General features: G+C 43.7%; 1 protein-coding gene across 1 annotated transcript in view; it reads right to left on the bottom strand.

The window, feature by feature from the left end:
- The window catches only part of LOC125292263 (voltage-dependent calcium channel beta subunit-associated regulatory protein-like), a 35,202-nt gene extending 16,668 nt beyond the window's left edge, over window positions 1–18,534 (bottom strand). The window contains exons 1-3 of the mRNA XM_048239480.1: window positions 18,287–18,534; window positions 12,616–12,687; window positions 465–610 (exon numbers count right to left, since the gene is read on the bottom strand). Of these exons, the coding sequence (XP_048095437.1) occupies window positions 465–610; window positions 12,616–12,663 (194 nt within the window). The 5' untranslated portion in view covers window positions 12,664–12,687; window positions 18,287–18,534. The remainder of the gene's footprint in view (window positions 1–464; window positions 611–12,615; window positions 12,688–18,286) is intronic.
- Between the last annotated feature and the right edge of the window lie 1,840 nt (window positions 18,535–20,374).

Raw genomic sequence — 20,374 nt, 5'->3', positions numbered from 1 at the left:
AAAGAGAGAAAGAAAAGAGAGGGCAGGTCCAGGGAGAGGAAGAGAGGAAAGGATAAAGAGATAGAGGAGAGATTACATTTCTGACTAAACGCAAAACAAAACAAAAATCGCATGCAGGAAAGAGTAGATTGCAGAGGGGAGTGAATGTTCTCTTATGTGCATGAGATCACAGAAGCATCACACACTCCACTATAATCACTCACAGAGACCGCATCCTTAACACTAAACACACACACACATAGACACACACACTCTAACACAGACACAGTGTGTGTGTGTGTACATGTGAGTGTGTGTGTGTGTGTGTGTGTGTGTGTGTGTGTGTGTGTGTGTGTGTGTGTGTGTGTGTGTGTGTGTACATATGAGCGTGTGTGTGCGTGTGTGTGTGTGTGTGTGTGTGTGTGTGTGGCTGTGTGTGTGTGTGTGCATGTGTGCATGTGTGTGTGTGGGTGTGTGTGCCACACCTGGAGTAGCGCCGGCCCCCTGGGAAGCAGCGGTGGCAGAAGATGAGCAGGATGGTGAGCAGCAGGACGGTCCCGCCGGCGAACACACACAGCAAGACCAGCAGCAGCGCATAGCTATCCCTGCTCCCTGCCACCACAGGCACCTCCTGCAGGAGGAGAGAGGAGGGAGGAGAGAGGGAGAAGAGAGGAGGGAGGAGAGAGGAGGGAGAGGAGAGAGAAAACACACAGAACAAGACCAGCAGCAGTGAGACCAGCAGCAGGGGACAGTTGGGGGGTGAAAGAGGTGGAGAGAGAGGAGAGGGAGATGAGGGGAGAGTTTAAGAGGAAGAGGGGAAGGAAAGAGAGAGGGAGAGAGGGATGCTTTGAGGGACAGTGGAAGAAGAGGGAGGGAGAGAGTTTGCAAGAGAGGAGAGGAGAGAGAAAGATCAAAGCTAGAGAGAAAGTGCAAGGCAACAGGGAATAGACAGGAGAAAAAGAGGAAAAAGAAAAGGGGGATAGAGAAGAGATGGGATGAGAGGAGAATGGTGATGCATTCAGGTCAGGGCTAGGGGACCTTCCCCGACCTTCTTGGGGAGAAGTCTGAAAAATGACTGGACACAGCCTGTTTTAATTATTCATTGCCATGTGTGTGTGTCTGCATTCTATAGCGTTGTGCAGTACCTGTATGTGTGTATGTCCGTGCAGGTTTGGGTGTGTGCTTCTGTGTGTGTGTGTGGTGTGTGCATGCATTCCTGTGTTTGCGTGTGTGTGTGTGGGTTATAGTATTCGTGCCGGCAGTTCTAGCTCAAGCGTGCCTGGCCTCTTCAGCACGGCCAGCACACACACACAGAGCCAATTACTTGGGCTGGAGATTAATAAGATCTGTTGATTAATAAGACGCCGCTGGCCCGGGATCTGTAATTTAATTTCAGCTCTGCTCCTGCGAGTGGAAAAACAGGCCACCGGTAGCTAAAATTAGCAATGTCGGCCCAGCCACCAGCGGCAGCACCTACCACCCAGCCATCATCACCATCACCAGCCCCCTGAACCTACCACCCAGCCATCATCACCATCACCAGCCCCCTGTGCCTACCATCCAGCCATCATCACCAGCCCCCTGTACCTACCACCCAGCCATCATCACCATCACCAGCCCCCTGTACCTACCACCCAGCCATCATCACCATCACCAGCCCCCAGCGCCAGCACCTACCACCCAGCCATCATCACCTTCACCAGCCCCCAGCCCCCTGTACCTACCACCCAGCCATCATCACCATCACCAGCCCCCTGTACCTACCACCCAGCCATCATCACCATCACCAGCCCCCAGCGCCAGCACCTACCACCCAGCCATCATCACCATCACCAGCCCCCAGCCCCCTGTACCTACCACCCAGCCATTATCACCATCCGCAGCCCCCTGTACCTACCACCCAGCCATCATGACCATTACCAGCCCCGTGATGATCGCTCTCAGATGGAGATGAGGTGGCACCACTTTAGGGATAGGGCATGTGTAGGGGGTGTCTGTGTATGTGTGTGTGTGTGTGTACGTGTGTGTGTGCAGTGTTTCCCAGATAATTGAATTCCATTTGTGGTGGTTGGTTTGCAGAATTAACTTGAATGCAACAGTTTTTAACAAATTAGCACAACGTGGTTATGAACTAGATTTAAGCACAATTTAGTACAACCTGGAAAATCATTGTGTGGTGGTCAATGTTGGTATTGTGGTGGGCCGCCACAAATAAGTCTGATAAAATACTCTGAGGTGGCACCATGGCGTTCAGAGGTGGGAGTGGATGTGTGAGGAGAGGGGAGACATCTTCTCCACCATTAAAAGCCCTTATGATGCTCAGAAGTGTCTCTCCTCAGGACACTGCTCAGAAGTGTCTCTCCTCAGGAGACTGCTTGTGTGTGAGGCAGACTGATCCCAAGCGGTCACTCCAAAGGGGCGTCCCACTGGGCGGGCAAATGCTGACCATATGCTCCACGCCATCCGTGAACATGTCATTTCTCACAGAGAGGGGCTGAGTTTGCAATGGATCTAGTCCAGGTCCGGTGCAGAGCCTGTTTACATCTAAATGGGACAGAATTAATTTGGGTTCAGTGTGAATCCCTCTCTGTCTAATCTGGTTTAAATCCATATCTCTTTGATCTGGTGTGCATCCATATTCATTCTGGAGTCAGCAGCCCTCTAGATCATGAGTCCGCAATACTGATGACGTCATCCGGAAAACACACATAATGTCTGTCCACCTGTGTAAGCACTAAGAGCCAACACACAGGAAACAAGTGAGAGAGAAAGAGACTGTGTGTGTGTGTGTGTGAGAGAGAGTTGGTGAATGTCTCTCTCTCTCTCCCTCTGTTTCTGTGTTCATGTGTCGGTCTGTCTGTCTCTCTCTCTTTCTCTCTCTCTCCCTCTGTGTGTGTGTGCCTGTATGTGTGTGTGTGATTAAACAAGCCCTGGCCACAGAAGCCAATAGTCTGACTCCTGCCGCTAGCAGAGCCGTCTTCATCTCTAATAGCCAACTAATAGGAAACTAGGCCAGACCAGATAAGAAAGAGATTTCTGATGTTCTTAATTAATCATTAATGCGTGAAACTGGGCACACTTCTCAAACACGTCATGGGTCAGTCATGGGACGAGCGATTATGAAGGTTTGCTCACAGAGGTTGGTACTACAAAGGTATTTTGATGGTCCAGTCATGTAAATGTAACGGAGGCGAACTGAGCTAGCGTGCTAGTTGCCTGTGTAAATTCTCACAGCCCTAACCTTAAGAATGCTTATAACCGCTGAGTTAGAAGCCTAGGCTTTTAGCTCAGTGGTTAGAGCGTTCGACTCCCATGCCGGTGTGTGTGGAGGTGTGCGGGTTCGAGGGCTGTGAACGGTGGACGAATTACGACCTCGGTTACATAAAGGGGAGATAACCAAGACTCTTTGTCCTTCTAGTCAGGCAGATTATTATGGACATGCCCAAAATCCTGTAAAACTGTAAAGAATATTGAAGAACACAAGGGCATGATGTCAGCACACATATTGCCAAATAAACGCTAGTTAGCTTGTAACCGTGCCAGCTTCACTACAGAGGGCTTTGGCAAAGCCAGTCTGCTAGTTTCACACAAAACCTCCAAAATCACACTTTAGTAACAGAACCAACCAATAGCTTACAGAATACATCACCAAATGCATTAATCAATTAATCGATTTGTTGTCAACTAACTGAATTAATTGCCAACTATTTTGGTAATTGGTTACTTGATTTGGGTCATTTTTTATGAAAATACCTCAAGATGATATAATTGCAGCTTCTTAAACTTAAATATTTACTAGTTTAGTTATAATTCAATTCAATTTAATTTCAAATTCAATTTAAAATCACTTATAGAGCGCCAAAACATTACACGTCTCATGGCGCGTTAAGTGTTAAACAATCAGAGAAGGCCCATGAGTAACAGGGGTGAGGAGGCCCTTACTCCTATTTGACAGTAAACTATGGCGTGTGGACAAAACAAGGCATTTGAGAATGTAATGTTGGACAGTGATTGACATCTTTTTTTTTACAATTTCACAATGATCAAACGACTAATTGATTAATCGACTCTGATAATAATCAGTAGTTGCAGCCTTGTGAGAACTAGTCAAGACACACACACACATACACATAGTGGGACAGACAGACAGACAGACACACACACACGCACACAAACACACACACATACACAGAGAGACAGACAAACAGACACACACACACACACACACACACACATTCACACAAACACACACACACACACACACACACACACACACACAGACAGAGAGACAGATAAACAGACACACACACATTCTCACACAAACACACACACACAGAGAGAGACAGACAGACAGACACAAACACACACACACACATATACAGAAACACAAACACACACACACACATACTGTACACATAAACAGAGAGACAGGCAAACACACACACACATACAGAAACACACACACATTCCCACACACGCATACACATAAACAGAGAAACAGACAAAGACACACACACATAAGTGCTGGGCTGTAATCAGCAGGCATTAGTCTGGGCTGGAGTCTGATCAGATGACATCTACAGCCCCAGCTTTAGCAACCGTTTCTGGTGTGGCCTACTTTGGCCGCGCAGGTTAGACACCAAAGCAACGTTTCATAAGTTGGAAATCAAACACGACACGCACAAACAGGCAGCAGCACACTGCATTTTATTAGTAGCCTACCATAAGCTGCCATAAGCTATGGTTCGCATTAGCTGCTAGATGTAATCCAAAGTAACACTGCAGGGTAATTCTTCAACTATGATACTTTTCTTGTCCTTGGAAGAAATAAGACAAACAAAAAAATATTTACTACTTTTTTGTTTTTGGTGGTGGAAATGACATGGTGACGTGGTGGAAATGACATTGCCCTAAAAACACAGTTTATTTGCTTCATAGTAGGCCTACTAAAGAATCTAGTAGAAAAAAAACATCATAATTACATAACATATGGCAGGGATGCATTTTTTTGTTTTAAATCTTAAATGCTTTTAAATCTTAAATTTGTCTATGTATGTCATTGTATCATTGTAGTATGTCATCTCCACCACACTTTGTCATTTCCATCACAACACATATTTTAAGTTAAACATGTAAAAATAATACAACATACAACATTTCTGGAAAATTAATAAATTTAATATTTTGCCTGATATGTGTAATATTTAATAAAATACATTTGGAACAGTAGATGTTATTTTTGCTTGAAAACACACATTTTGTTGTGTTTTGGAAACATGTGATTGGGCAGTCGTGGCCTACTGGTTAGGGCTTCGGACTTGTAACCAGAGGGTTGCTGGTTCGAACCCCGACCAGTAGGAACGGTTGAAGTGCCCTTAGCCACTATTAGGGCAAGTTTGTAGAAAGAGTAGATAATTAAACCATGCAAAAAGATTTTTTACTGAAAGATGTTACATTTTCTGAAAATTACCAGGTCAAAGATAAGCAATAGCATATGTCTTATATTAGCGTCAATTCCAGTTTTGTTAACACGGATAGGAAGCCAAGTTGTAGCTCCGAACTTACTGACAACAGCCTAAGCATGATACAAGGATATAAGGATACAAGAAAGTTTATTGTCACATGCATATAGTTACTGGAAGTAAGAAATGCAGTGAAATTATGTCTGGTGTCAGCCTATTTGTGCATTTATGGGGGGGTTTAGTAGATTAAGTGGCAAGGGCTGCATAAGAAAGGTGGGGGGATTGGAAGTTGGGATTGGGGCACCAACAAGGAGCACCCAAGAGCAACAGGGGCAAGGAAAAACTCCCTTACCAAGGAAGAAACCTTGGGCAGATCCACGGCAGTGTACTGCAAGTATGGTGAAGGGACTTACTATTGCAAGCAGAGTACTGTATGTATGATGTATGTGAGTGATGACAGTGAAGATGTGTGTGTGTGGTACGGGAGGGGTGGAGCAGTGACTGTGTGTGTGTGTGTGTGTGTGTGTGTAGTGTGTGTGAAGGGTAGGTGGGGGCAGTGTGCTGTAAGTATGTAGAGGATGTGTGTTGGAGAAGATCCCAGAAGACAATGTGCTGTGTATGCAGGGGAGGGGCAGTGTGCAGCAAGTATGTAGAGGAGGCTTACTGTAGCTAGCAGTGTGCTGTATGTATGTGAGGTGATGACAGTGATGATGTAAGTGTGTGTGTGTGGGGATGGGGGTGGGGTGGGGGTGGAGGGATCAGAAAGGCTAGGCAATCAAAAGACATGGGTAGATAGATGGAGGAGAAATCAAAAATAATAAATCAAAAGTTCTATGGAGATGTGCAAAAGTTAGAGAAAGTAAGATGTGTGTGTGTGTGTGTTTTGACGTGTGATGAAATAAGAAAATAAATAAAAGGTCTGTAGCATAGGGAGAGGGATTTAAAAGTGCTAAAAGTCATGTAGGTGTGTGTGTGTGTGTGGGGGGGGTCATGAGTGCTGAGGAGTGAATGAGTGCAAAGTCAGTATAGTGTGAATTCAGAGTTGGGAAATGTTTGAGAGTGCTGAGGAGTGAATGTGTGCAAAGTCAGTATAGTGTGAGTTCAGAGTTCGGATGGCCTGGGGATAAAAAGTCCTGAGTCTCTCATTTCTGGCTTTGTGACTACATAGGCGTCTTCTTGATTTCAGCGGTAGGAATAATCCATTGTTAGGATGAGAAGAGTCCTTCAGAATCTTTTGGGCTCTTAGGAGTACTCTTCTGGAATAGATATCTTGTAGAGCAGGGAGTTTAGTTCTTATAGTACGTTCAGCTGAGCGCACTACTCTCTGCAGAGTACTACAATCTCTAACTGTGGAGTTCCCATACCATGATGCTACCAGTTAGAACACTCAACCACTGAAGTGTAGAAGGCCTTCATGATGGATGTAGAAACTTTGAATTTCCTTAGCTGACGAAGGAAGTAGAGTCGTTGTCTGGACTTCTTCAGAACATTATTGAGTGTTAACAGTCCATGTTAAGTCTTCAGTAATGTGGACACCAAGGTATTTAAAACTTGTGACTCTCTCTACAGGTTGCCCGCTGATCATTAGTGGGGTGTAACTGTAGTTCTGCTGCTTCCTTCTGTAATCCACTACCATTTCCTTGGTTTTATTGATATTCAGTGTCAAGCTGTTAGATTGACACCACTGTGCCACCTCATCAACCTGATCCAAGTAGAGCTGTTCATTGTTGTTACTAATCAGGCCCAAGATCACTGTGTCATCTGCAAACTTGATGATGGAGGTATGACTACTGTTGGCTTTGCAGCCATGTGTGTAGATGTTGTACAGCAGTGGACTCAAAACACAGCCTTGGGGAGCACCAGTGCTGATGGTTAATGAGTCAGATGTCAGACCCCCCACTCTAACCACTTGTGAACGGTTGGTGAGGAAGTCAAATATCCAGTGACACAGGGTGGTGTTCAGTCCTAAGGCCTTCATCTTTGTGACCAAGGTGAGAGGTACTATCGTGTTGAATGCTGAACTAAAGTCAATGAACAGCATTCTCACATAATTCCCATTCCCCTCCTCCAGGTGAGTTAGGGTGATCAATGGCAACATCTGACTATAGGCCTGCCTATACAGAGAGATGAAGAGACTGTCTGACTGAATTTTGTGCAAAAAAGTGAAATAATACTGTTCATAATATTTTCATATATATTTCCCCTCAGGACCAAATGGCTGTGTGACATGTTTTCAGTTCTGTGCAAGGAACCACCATCACACCATGGTAAGTGATAACTTACTTGTCCTCCATTTACTAGTGTCACAATGTAGCCAACGTGTAACCTATATTATTAGAAGTTATAGTGATATTTTGTAAGCATTTATTTACCAATGAGAATAGCCTAGCCTAATGTTATCCCTTTGCATCTCTCCACAGGGATACACAAAGGCTAGGGTTGAGTGATGTTTTTGTATCAAAGAAGGGATGACACCTTAGACTTATTTTATGTGGCATTTTCAAAATGTGTTGGCTATGCAGGTCATGTGACGCCTCTTCCGAGACACAGGCTCAGTTACTTTGCCATTATTAGTTAAATCACAGTCAGTTTTCAAGGGTCAGCCCATTACCATGCATACACCACTCACACATTTGCTCAGTCTATTAATGCACTGAACATTCATCTCTTACGCTTTCATAGAAAGACAGAGCAGGAGGTTGCATATCAGGAGCGTGAAGGAGTTCATCTTGTATTTACCTGTCACCTGTACTATAGTCTTATTTAATATATGCATAGGATTAATATTCTGCTGATTTGTCTTCCCATTACCCCACAATCCCTCTGTCTTTCTAGGAAGATGTCAATGTCAACAGCAGAAGGAAAATTACTCTGCAGGCCCTTCCCATCTTCCTGTGGGAAGATGGATTTTTTAAGACCTGGAATGTAAGTTTTTGATTAAATTGTGTCCTCTTTCACTCTTTCTTCTTTTTTTACTTTGTCTTCTCTATATATCTCTATTTCTATTCAGCCCCCTCTGATACTACCTTGCAGCCAAAATACAACAACCACAACCATCTTCCTAGCCACCAGAATAGCAGTTAAATCATACTACAGTAATTCACCAAGAATGTCATATTTGGGAATTTTACCTGAACTTTTCATTCACTGGTATTTCATATTATATTAAATACACATGTAGTGTTTTTCATTGACTACTCTACTCATTAACTAATTACTGTCATGTTCTTCAGGCAGAAGAAATTGACCTGCCAGACTTCTCCGATGCAGCTGTAGCTATTCTCACTGTCTCGGGTGATACAGACTCCCTTGTCAGGGTCCCCGCGGATGCTTAAAAAGTCTTAAATTGTCTGAAATGTCTTGAATTTTCAAAAGGGAGGTATTACATTTTAGACATGGGACCGCCCGGCGAGTGAAATGTCTCCATCCGGTTTCGTGTATTTTTTTATCCGTAATTACATTTTGGGGGAAGCATTTGTTCTGTGCGGGTGTCATCTGCATTCTGTAGATCAAGAAGTAGAAGGCTACTGGAGGAAGTGTAGTGGTTGCAACGTGAAGATGTTTTTAATGTTTGTATCACTAAAGGTGTGAAAAAATATGCCTGTCTCTTATCCAAATTTCAGAGGTGGACAAACTGAGTTTATTTGCGTTTAGCCTCCACTATATCCCTGAACCTAAGGGATTGACATTTTCATTAAAGCCGTTATTTTAGAGTGCATTACACCTGGTCGGCAAGATTGGGCTTGAGGAAGCTTTGGTGTTGAAGATATTGATTGGAAGTTGTTTATTATTTTTGCTATAAATTATTATGTTTCAGTTCATCAACTTCCTAAAAAAAATGAGTGTGAATAACTTCTAGTTTAGAGTAGTAATTACTTGTTTGTTTGTTGAAATTATTTGTTTTAATGTTGTTCATTTTCTCAAAGATTTGGAGTCTTAAGAGCTTGTCTGACTAATGTAACAATAACTTAAAACATCTATTTCTCACATTATTCTTTTTAATTTTACCCTTGTCCTTAAAGATTTTGAGCATTAAAAAAAGTCTCATTTTAAGTAGAAATTACTTAAAATATTACACATAGCTAAATAGCTAAATATTTTGAGTTAATCAGTTTCATCAAATATTTTGAGTTCATTGAACCTGTTGGGGTTTACAGTGTACATAGAGATTGTTATGTCCTTATCTGTCTCACATTGTGTGAGAGGGCGTGTATGACTGAGTGTGTGTCTGCGTCAGCATGTGTGTGTGTGTGTGTGTGAGTGAGTGAGTGTGTGTCTGTGTCAGCATGTGTGTGTGTGTGTGTGTGTGTGTGAGTGAGTGAGTGTGTGTCTGCGTCAGCATATGTATGCGTGTGTGTGTGAGTGTGTTCCACTCTGCTCTTGTCGTCATTATGGTGGCCTGTATCAATGCTCCTGACGTGCTTAGTTACACGCCTGCCTGTAAGAACCAATCAGAATCTGTGATGGAAATAGCTATAGTGCGATTGGAGGATCCCTGTGCTCTGCCCCAACCTCTCTGAGTGTGATTGACAGCCCGTCACGACTCACCCTAGCAGCGGTGACTCATCCAGCCACATGTGACCTGAATACACACACACACACACACACACACACACACACACACACACACACACATTGGATGAATTCACAATGAACGCTTCCCTGTCTGAATACACATACACACATAAACACACTGCATGAATTTATAATGAAAGTTCCCTGTCTGAATATAAACACATGTAGACATATAAAATCTCTCTCTTACACACACACACACACACAAATGGAAACACAAACATAGACACTGGATGAACACACACACAAACAAACTGTGTATAGATATCCTCCCTGTGAAGGTTCCCCCTCTGAGCTAGCCTAGAAATCTAGACGCACCCCTAGCGGTTGCTGCCAGGGCTAGTCTAGCAACTCTCCGTTGGCTTGTAAGCTCCAGAAATCGAAACTCAATCAGGCCAATGAAATCGTGTATAGAGTCGTTAGGTGGGCTTAACATAATAATTGATGGCAGGGTTGCAACGGTTTGGCTTGAATTCCCTGCTACTTGAAAACAAATAAGATGGATGTTGCTGTTGGCGAACAGTGTGACAGTGTGACACGAGTTAAGCTTTTATTAAGTTGCCAAACGTTTGAACTAGCCAACTAGCTCCGCTGGTGGGAAGTGCATGGGACGCATAGCACTGCCACTGTCCTATTGCGTGCAGAGGGAATTTGAAAGACAACTGATTATCCTGCCCCTCAGACTAAGCACTCGAACGGTGAGTGCCCAGACCCTACATTTTAATGTGGGTCTGGCTCGTCAGGCTACCTCTAAGCACCAGATGTGCACCCAGATGTGGACTACATGTTGGGTTGTGATTAATGAGGTTCCCCTTCACTGGGCAGTATTTTCAGAGTTTAGCATATGTAATATTTTGTTGCTGTTCTACCCACAGCATTAGGGTGTTTTGGATAGTCATCTACTTGATGGTGTGATGCATCAACATAAAATACACAACAACACTATATATAACAGTTAGTGTCACTGTCACTTTATTGTAATTTAAGTTTGAATTAAGTAAGGATTAATATATGATATCTTTTCAAATATGTGGGCCGGGGCTGTGGCATTCTGGAAATGCATTGTGGGAAATGTAGCATTAGTTAGCACACCTCCAATACACATGTTGTGTTTAATAAACACACAATATACTTTACTTGTAATGATCAAGTTAGGTTAAATAGGAATACTTAGTAGTGTAAGTGCACTACACAAGCATTTGTTTGGTCAACTTGCAATTCCTATTCCAGATTAGTCTGTAATTTCAAGGCAATCAGTTTGCATGTTTTTAAAACTTAAAAGGTTAACCAACAGTTAAGTAAGGTTAACTAATTAACATCACAGTGTAGCAAAACTTAGTTTACTTGATTTAAATGGCTCATTTTAGGCAAGTAACCTCAAAATACAAAATCAACAAAAGACAAAAACTGAGTTATACTTACTAAACATTTTAAGCAAGATAGATTTTACAGTGTACAGGACTGTATGGTTTCCCCACAGAGTGGGAACAGAGGTTAAAGAAATATTACCCAAGACAACAAAACAAAAGTCCTGAGGTGACCTTAGACCACTCGTGTGAGAGTCTCACAGAAATGCATAGGTTCCGACAGGAAACTCTGAGTGACACAGTTGATTGGTTTTTGGCGTAGAAGCTCCCTACCCAGAATGCCACTTATTTGAATTCCTAATACTGCAGGCAGTGTTCTGCACAATGAATAGATGTGTTCTTGCTAGCTTCCCCAGCTCCACCTGTCTACATCTGCGGAGGCTAGTGGGCTCTTCCACACATGGACTACTATTGATATGAATAATACTGCTGTCTATTCTGTTGTGCTCTGTGCTTGCTGCATCTGGCAGCAGCTTAAGCAGGTCTAGTCTGCCAAGACCAAGCATCCCATCATCTATAACACTAACTCTACAGGGACAGCACAGCAGAGACACACACACAACACATACAGATACACACAACAACAGGCAGGCTTAATCACACAAGTGAAACACACACACACACTCACAGACACACACTCTCACACACACACACACACACACACACATATATACAAACACGCACACACACACACACACACTCCTGGCCATCTCTGCCTGAGCACGTGAGCAGTGTAAAGGTAGTTTCACCTGCACCACATCACATCCCAAACACTCCTTTAGGGAGACGTCTCCTGGCAACCGCATCTCTGCAGAGTGCCCCAGCGTTGGGTGGTTGCCATGGGCGATGGGCAGGGCATCCTGTGATGTAATCACCTGACTGGCCAAGATCCAGGAACATGACCTACTGCCTCAGTCTGTGTGTGTGTGTGTGTGTACACGCACAAGCAGGCAGCCTGTCACCTGCAAACTCACCACTTAGACACTTTTTTCTTTTCTGTCAAGGCACTGATGAGAGTGGGTACAGAATATAGGTTTGAGGTGTGTGCATGTGCGGGCATGTGTGTGTGTGTGTGTGTGTGTGTGTGTGTGTGTGTGTGTGTGTGTGCGTGTGTGTGCGTGTGTGTGTGTGTGTGTGTATGTGTGTGTGCAAGTGCGTGTGTGTATGAGTGTGCGCGTGTGTGTGTGTGTGTGTTTCAGCCACGCGAATGGAAGGAATATGAATTAACTTACAGTGGAGTTTTCGGTTAGACTCTTTAGTAGAGGTGACTCATCGCTCATGGTCTAAGCAAACGTAGAGGGCTCCTGAGAGAGAGGGAGAGAGAGAGAGAGAGGAAGAAAAGAAGAGAGAGAGAGAGAAAGAGATGGGTGGGGGAGAGAAAGGAATTAGTAGGCAATCTCTGAGTTCTGAAGCTATGAGTGTGAATAAGTCGTCAAATAAACCACATCTGAGCAGACTGGGGCCCACAACGCTGACATCACGACCCCATCACATGATCAAAACCACACCACATTTTAAAGGGGTGGTTCAGGATTTTGGACATAAGACCTTATTTCCAAGTAAGCAAGTGTGATATTTATCAGTGGAGACCGTTTTCAGCACGTTTCATCCAGTCCTTCTAATTGCAGAGTTCGCAGGGTGCTAGGCTAAGCGCCAAAGTCAGCGGTATGTGCTAGCCTGCCACTAAAGACAGTCTTACCCACTCCAAAGTACACCTGAGGGCAAATTCCAGACAATCGATGTAAATGTCTGTGTTGATAGAATAGTGTAAAAATACAACTACCCTTGCATCGGCGTTGCAATAGTTATACTTTGGTCCCTAAAGTTGTTAGTAGTCATTTTGCAACTCAGTGGCAGACTGATATTACCAAGGCTACTACTAGGTATCCCCATTGGAGTCGCTTTACTGTTTACTTTTCGGTAGCAGTACTACTAACCGAGCAAGTATAATTCCGCTGCTAAGAAACTAGTCCCTCAAAATGTAATGTGATGGATTGAAATGCAAAGGATAGAATAACGTTAGAAATAACACTGTCAATACAGACATTTACATCGATAGTCTGGCGTTATAATTTATTTGCCTCGGGTGTACTTTGGAGTGGGTAAGACTGTCTTTAGTGGCAGGCTAGCACATACCGTTGACTTCGCGCTAGCCTAGCACCTCACGAACTCTGCAATTAGAAGGACTGGATGAAGCGTGTTGAAAACGGTCTCCACTGATAAATATCACACTTGCTTACTTGGAAATGAGGTCCTATGTCCAAAATCCTGAACCACCCCTTTAAGAAACACTATAATTAGAACCCAAACACAGACCCACATTATGAAAATCCCAACACACTATCACTAGAACCCAAAAACATGATCAGAATCATATTATAAAAACCCAAACACAATTAGAACCCAAACACATGATCAGAACCGAATTCTGATCAGAACCGAACACACTTTAATTAGGACCTAAACACACAATCAGAACCACATCATAAAAACCCCAACACACTATCATTAGAACCTAAACACATGATCAGAACCCACAGTAACACCAGGACCAAATCACACCATAAGCAGAGTGTGAAAGGGGGCAAGGAGAGAGCCAAATGAGAATCACTGCATGAACCTTCTTGACATGCTTACATCCTCATGCTTATTCTATCTTTTTTGTCTTTTTCACTCTTTCAATCCCTCCATCTCTCAGTGGGGTTTACATGACTCTGCCTCAGGCCCAATCTGCCTTTCACAGCCTAGCAAGTGTTCATACGCACACACACGCAAACACACACGCACACATGCACCCGTGCACACACACACACACAAACACATGCACCCGTGCACACACACACACATCCTTGCACGCACACACACACACACACACAAACACATGCACTCGTGCACACACACACACACATGCACCCGTGCACACACACACATATGCTCTGTTCATCCCTCTTTTCTCCATCTCTGCGGCATGTCTTCTGCTTCTCCTCTCGTCACTGTGTGTCCATCTCTTTCTTTTCTTCCTTCTCGTCCCTCCTATCACACACATCTCCATCCTTCTCTCTCTGTCCTCCTCTCTCACTCCATCCATCTCTCTGTATCTTTCTCTCTCACTCCCCCCATGTCTTTCTACCCTCTCTTTCTATCTGGATCTCTCTCTCTCTCTCTCATCTCCCACTCCCTACCTCGCTATCAATTCAATTAAATTCAATGGTGCTTTATTGGCATGACAAAAAGGGCATTTGCATTGCCAAAGCAGTCATACATACATACAACAGTGTATAGACAATTTATGAGTAACATACATAGATCTAAACTTAAAATATAAAATATCAATATAGGTAATATAGGTAGAGGGTTAAGGAAGAATGGAGGACAAAGGCAAAAACAATACAATACAATATAACCCTCCCTCCCCTACACACACACACACACATAGACCATACATGTAGACTAAAAAAAAATTATAAAAAATAAAACATTGTGTATTTACATTACACTAGTGACCCTCAGGTTATGGCATAATGATACATATTTTGCTGCCAAGGCAGCTGAAGGACCCTCTCCTGAGAGGATAGCCATTTTGTTTAGCTCTTTAGGTCGTTTTAATTTTATGGAAAAAGGGTTGTCTTAATTCCTCATACTTTTCACAGCATAGAAGAAAGTACCATCTCTCTCTCTCTCCTCATCTCCCACTCCCTATTTCTCCCTCTCCCTCCATCCAGCTCTCTTTGTATCTTTCTCTCTTTCACTCCCCCCATGAATTTCTACCCTCTCTCTCTCTTCTCATCTCCCACTCCCTATCTCTCTATCTCCTCCAGTCTCTCTCACTTCTCCAACCCTCTCTCTTTCCAGAATGGATCATTAGTGGCTCTGGAACAGGACAAAGGAGACTAGGCTGGTCCTGCTTACTCCTCTACACACACACACACACACACACACACACAAACAACAGCTCAAGCTCAGGCGTGAATCTGCTCCAGTATCCAGTCTGTGACCACACAGCACTGGATACAAATCCACCATGCACACTGTGTGTGTGTGTGTGTGTGTGTGTGTGTGTGTGTGTGTGTAAATCCACACTGCACTGGCCATATATGATGATGCATGACTCATTTCACGGCGCCAGAGAGCAGCTGGCGAGAGGCACAGTGGTCCACTCACACACATTTATATAAGTACATTGCAGCACATCCTACTAAACACACATTTATATAATATTACATTGCAGCACATCCTACTGAACACACATTTATATAATATTACTGCAGCACATCCTACTGAACACACATTTATATAACATTACTGCAGCACATCCTACTAAACACACATTTATATAATATTACATTGCAGCACATCCTACTGAACACACATTTATATAAGTACATGCAGCACATCCTACTAAACACACATTTATATAATATTACTGCAGCACATCCTACTGAACACACACTTTATATAAGTACACTGCAGCACATCCTACTGAACACACATTTATATAAGTACACTGCAGCACATCCTACTAAACACACATTTATATAATATTACTGCATTGCTACATATCCCTAGTTAGAAATATTATGCAACTACATTGGAGAATATTATACATTTTATGAAAATGTTTTAATGTAATTATTTAATACACTGACATAATCCCAATTAAGTTAAGGGTGCATGCTATTTTGTCTGGTTTTAAAATACTAACTAATTAACACTACTGGTGCATATCCCAGAGTAGCTCTCCAAAGGCTCGTTCCAACCCTGCTTATAATCACATCACATCACAGCAGCTGTCATCATTTTGAGTCCTCTCTATTAATTTAGAATATGTAATACTGTAATATCCACATAGCCCCCCTCCCCCTGAAGTGCTACAGGGCATTGCAAAACTACATTTCTTTATTGTGCGATATCTGAGAGGCTAGGAAATGAATGAATGAATGAATAAATGGATGGATGGATGAATGGATGGATGGATGGATGTGAGATGAAGAGTGACTGAGGAGAGGATGAGCTCTCTCTGGCCCTGTCCACTGCACCTCTGGCTTGATTTCATTACAGTAGCCTGACCCACATTCCACAGCTCCACCACACACACACACACACACACACACACAAGGAACTGGCAAAGTGTGCGTGTGCATGTGTGTCTGTTTATTGTGGAGAATTTCTGAGTGTGTGTGTGCATATGTATAATTATTCGCTGCTCTGGCTAAAAATAACTCCTTGTCCTTTCCTGCAGTCACACACACACACACACACTTGTTTATTTACACATCATTACTCATTCATGATGACCACTCATTCACTTCTTTCCACTGACATGCCACAATGCACCAGTACACACACACACACACATACACGGATATGTGCACATGCATACTCATTACACTCATGCATGCATACACACACACTTCCTAGGTTGTGTGAGACCCTGTTCAGTGTGTATTGAGGACGGAGGACTACTCTCTTTCTCTGAGGTCATCCACACAAATGCTCTCCCTCTCTCTTTCCCTCCATCATCTCTTTCACTCCATCATTTCATGATGCTCTCTTGGCTTGTTTTGTCCATTCCCCCTCCTTCTCCAGAACAAGCACCTCTGTTTCCCTAGAGTTAGAGAGTAAAATATGAAGGGAGTAGACAGTTCAAGAAAGAGTTGTGTTTTTTTTTTTAGCCTCCTGCAGTGGACATGTTGCAGTTCTTGGACATTGATGATAATTAGCATAAGCAACTGGGATTTCAATTTAGAGGTTTCACAACAAGTGTAGAGAAAAATCAGTAATAAAAATTGTTCACTCACTCTCATGAGTTTGTTGGTCGGTGTAAAACCCACAGGAATGTGTGTGTGTGTGTGTGTGTGTGTGAGAGAGAGTGTGAGTGTGTGTGTGTGTGTGTGTGCGTGAGTGTATGTGTGTGTTTTCTAACGAGATCTACACAGACACACGGTTGTTTAAAAAAAAAAAAACACACACACACAAAAACACTCCAACCACTCCAAACTTCTCGTGATTACAATAAGAGACGTATCGCCGCGCTCTGGATTGCAGCGACATTAACGGCGTCGTGGCGGACTCTCCAGATTAAACTCTCTCAATGAACAAGAGACGAATTGTTTCCGTATTATATTCAGCTTTACGCAATCACAACTATCAGCGTAGGCTACATAACTGCTTCTGCTGTTGTTGTCGGTTGCAGCACAGCCAATGGAATCGGCTAGTCTCACTCCAGAGACAACCCAAAAGCTGCCTTTAACAGCCCAAAAGATGATGGAATATTCCTGACCGCGTTTCTCTCATTTGTGCAGGGCAGACATCAATAGGAATTTGCCAGTTCTATGAAGGCGCAGTGTTTCTTATGAGAAACCAACACACAGGCATTCAGCCTATTGGCACATCAAAGATTCACCGCCATGCCTTTAGACAGGGAGGTAGGCTGCCGAGAACTGCCCATAATCTGCAATATCAAAATAGAAACACAGCAACACACAACTAATGCACAGAGATGCGGCGCAGACGCGGTTATTTCAGCCTCAACTTGGCAAAGCCTGCGTACTTCACCTACATTCTGGACCACTGATCATAAATCAGCTACAGCTATTATTTAAATATGCCTTAACCTGCGGTAAGACTATCCTAAGTAACACTACCCGCCCGCATCTCGTACGCTCAGATTCACTGTCCATGGGCAACCGAACCGTCATCGTGGCAGGGGCTAGCTACTGCACGAGCTGCCAACACACCTCCCCTGCCTCCTCGCGGCGAATTGACACTCGAGTGATCGACATGCCAACACCGGGATAACGCGCGTATAATCATAAGAGTCAACAGATAGCTCGTGGACAGACTACAACAGCTCAAAGTCGGCTGTCGGTAGACAACGCATTGAAAGCGGGATCGAGAGCTCACCTATTTGTGAGTCGTGCGTTCCATCTGGTTGGATAAAACTGGAGAGCGAGCTTGCAGTAACACACCAGTGGCTCCCCCGTCCGTCTTCGTGTTGGTGCCGTTCAATTTTCGCTCAGATAGCAAACTGAGTTATGAATGAAACAGGGCGCTTTAGGACACACCCACTGGCCGGCGCTAAAAATACCACGTGATGCAGAAGGTGATGCTAGCGATGGGGTTCCATGCGCGGAAAACATCCTCCTTTTTCCCATTCTTTTTTTGCTCCCTTTCTTCAGCTTGACAGATCTAGAGACATGCGTCAGAACGCATCGCATCGCAATGCCAAAGTTACGCTGCTACATAGATATTTGGACATGAATCTTTGATTGAGTTTTTAAACCAGGGAAGGAAAATAAACATGAATACAAAATGTTTATATATCCGTTACAAAATAACGAGCTTTAGTTAAAGCGCAGCTTTTGTGACCATGCAATTATGTAATAAAGATGACATCATCTGTCAGTCAGTTGCAATTAGGAAGCAGGAGTATGCACCGCTGGTCATATTTTACAGTTGCAACACATACATTACCTAGCCGCCCAGGGGCACAATAACCTATTAATAGACCTACACAAAATACGTCAACATTACGCAATAGCCTACACCTTTTATACTCCAAACGTAAAGTGGGGCGCACTTCTCTCTGGTTCTACCTGAGCATATGATAGGAAAGCATACAGTTGATATTGTATTAAATGCGCCAAATCAATGTAAAGCACTTTGAGCTGCATTCTGTGTATGAAAGTTGCTATACAAATAAAGAGGATTATTGTTATTATTATTATTATTACAGAGCAGATTCACACACGAAATTACCACACACTTTAGAGGCGTGTAAATAATACGCTGTGAATGACTTACTGGCCTATTTTCATTCTGCCTTCGGTGTTGCTCACTGACGTCAGTGAAATGATGCAAGTTTGATTAGATCTGTTGCTAAAAAAGCGCCATCGCCTGGCTGCAATCGGACAACAAATCCGCAAGAGCTGTCGATAACAGCCAGCAGAATGAGCAAAGTTCATTCACGAATCGTTTTAGGGTCTGATGCCTTGTGCATTTTGCGGGCAATTCAGTTACTGGCATACCACGTCGATTATTGACTTGGGACGCATATGGCCCATATGAGCAGATTCGGCAGATGATGCGCTTTGTCACATCTGTAGACAGCTGGCGGGCTTGGAGGCTACGCAGTACCATATTCCACCGCTTGGCGTCAGTCTAGTATTGTATTCCTTGTCGCGACTTTGCTACTCTTTAGGGACACAGTCTCCCAGCAGAACTCAGATGGTGATATAGAGCTATTCTGGATGTGTCTAATGCATCAAATAACGTAACTCATGTAACTCACTGTTAATGTAGTTACAGCCACTGCAGAGTTGCAGCCTGCCACAGACACATGGAACATGAGCTTTCCTGCTGTAGCGTAAGCTACAGCGAGAAGAGGGCTGATAGTTATAGCTGCAGACACTGTACAAACTCTGAGCGGACAGGTTAGTGTTTGACGGACATTAACCCATCTGTGGGCCGTGAATGTCAGGAGTCCAATATGAGCTCTGCTATCTGAAGTCTGTCTGTAGGGAAGCAGATGCATGCACACAATCTAAATTGGACAGGTCTTGCTTGCCCTCTTCAGAATGTTCATAAAACCAACTGCCAGACACTGCCCACAGAGTAACTGGCCAGACTGGTGTTTGGACACAGAGTTTAGTAGAAGTGCAGATGCACCTTTAGAGAAGGCAGAGCTCATCCCAGGGTCGGGGGAGTAGGGTTGGTGTGATGGTGCAAGCCGAGGATGGCAGATGAGAGAGGGAGAAACTATGTCTGGATTAACGTGGCGTGGTGTGGCATGGCGTGGGCTGTCCGACGGCTAACTGAGTGACTGATACACTTTATGATAGCCTCAGGGAGTCGGAGCAGTGTGTGTGTGTGTGTGTGTGTGTGTGTGTTTCCCTGCCTGTGAAGACTCTAGATACACACGATTGGAACAGAGGAGCCGCAGTGAGTCAGTTCCTCTCATGTTGTTAGTTTCCTCTGGGGAGAGCAATGCTC

The sequence above is a fragment of the Alosa alosa genome, chromosome 1 (genome assembly GCF_017589495.1).
Source record: "Alosa alosa isolate M-15738 ecotype Scorff River chromosome 1, AALO_Geno_1.1, whole genome shotgun sequence".
Taxonomy (NCBI): domain Eukaryota; kingdom Metazoa; phylum Chordata; class Actinopteri; order Clupeiformes; family Clupeidae; genus Alosa; species Alosa alosa.
This window is presented reverse-complemented; position numbering and strand designations above follow the sequence as displayed.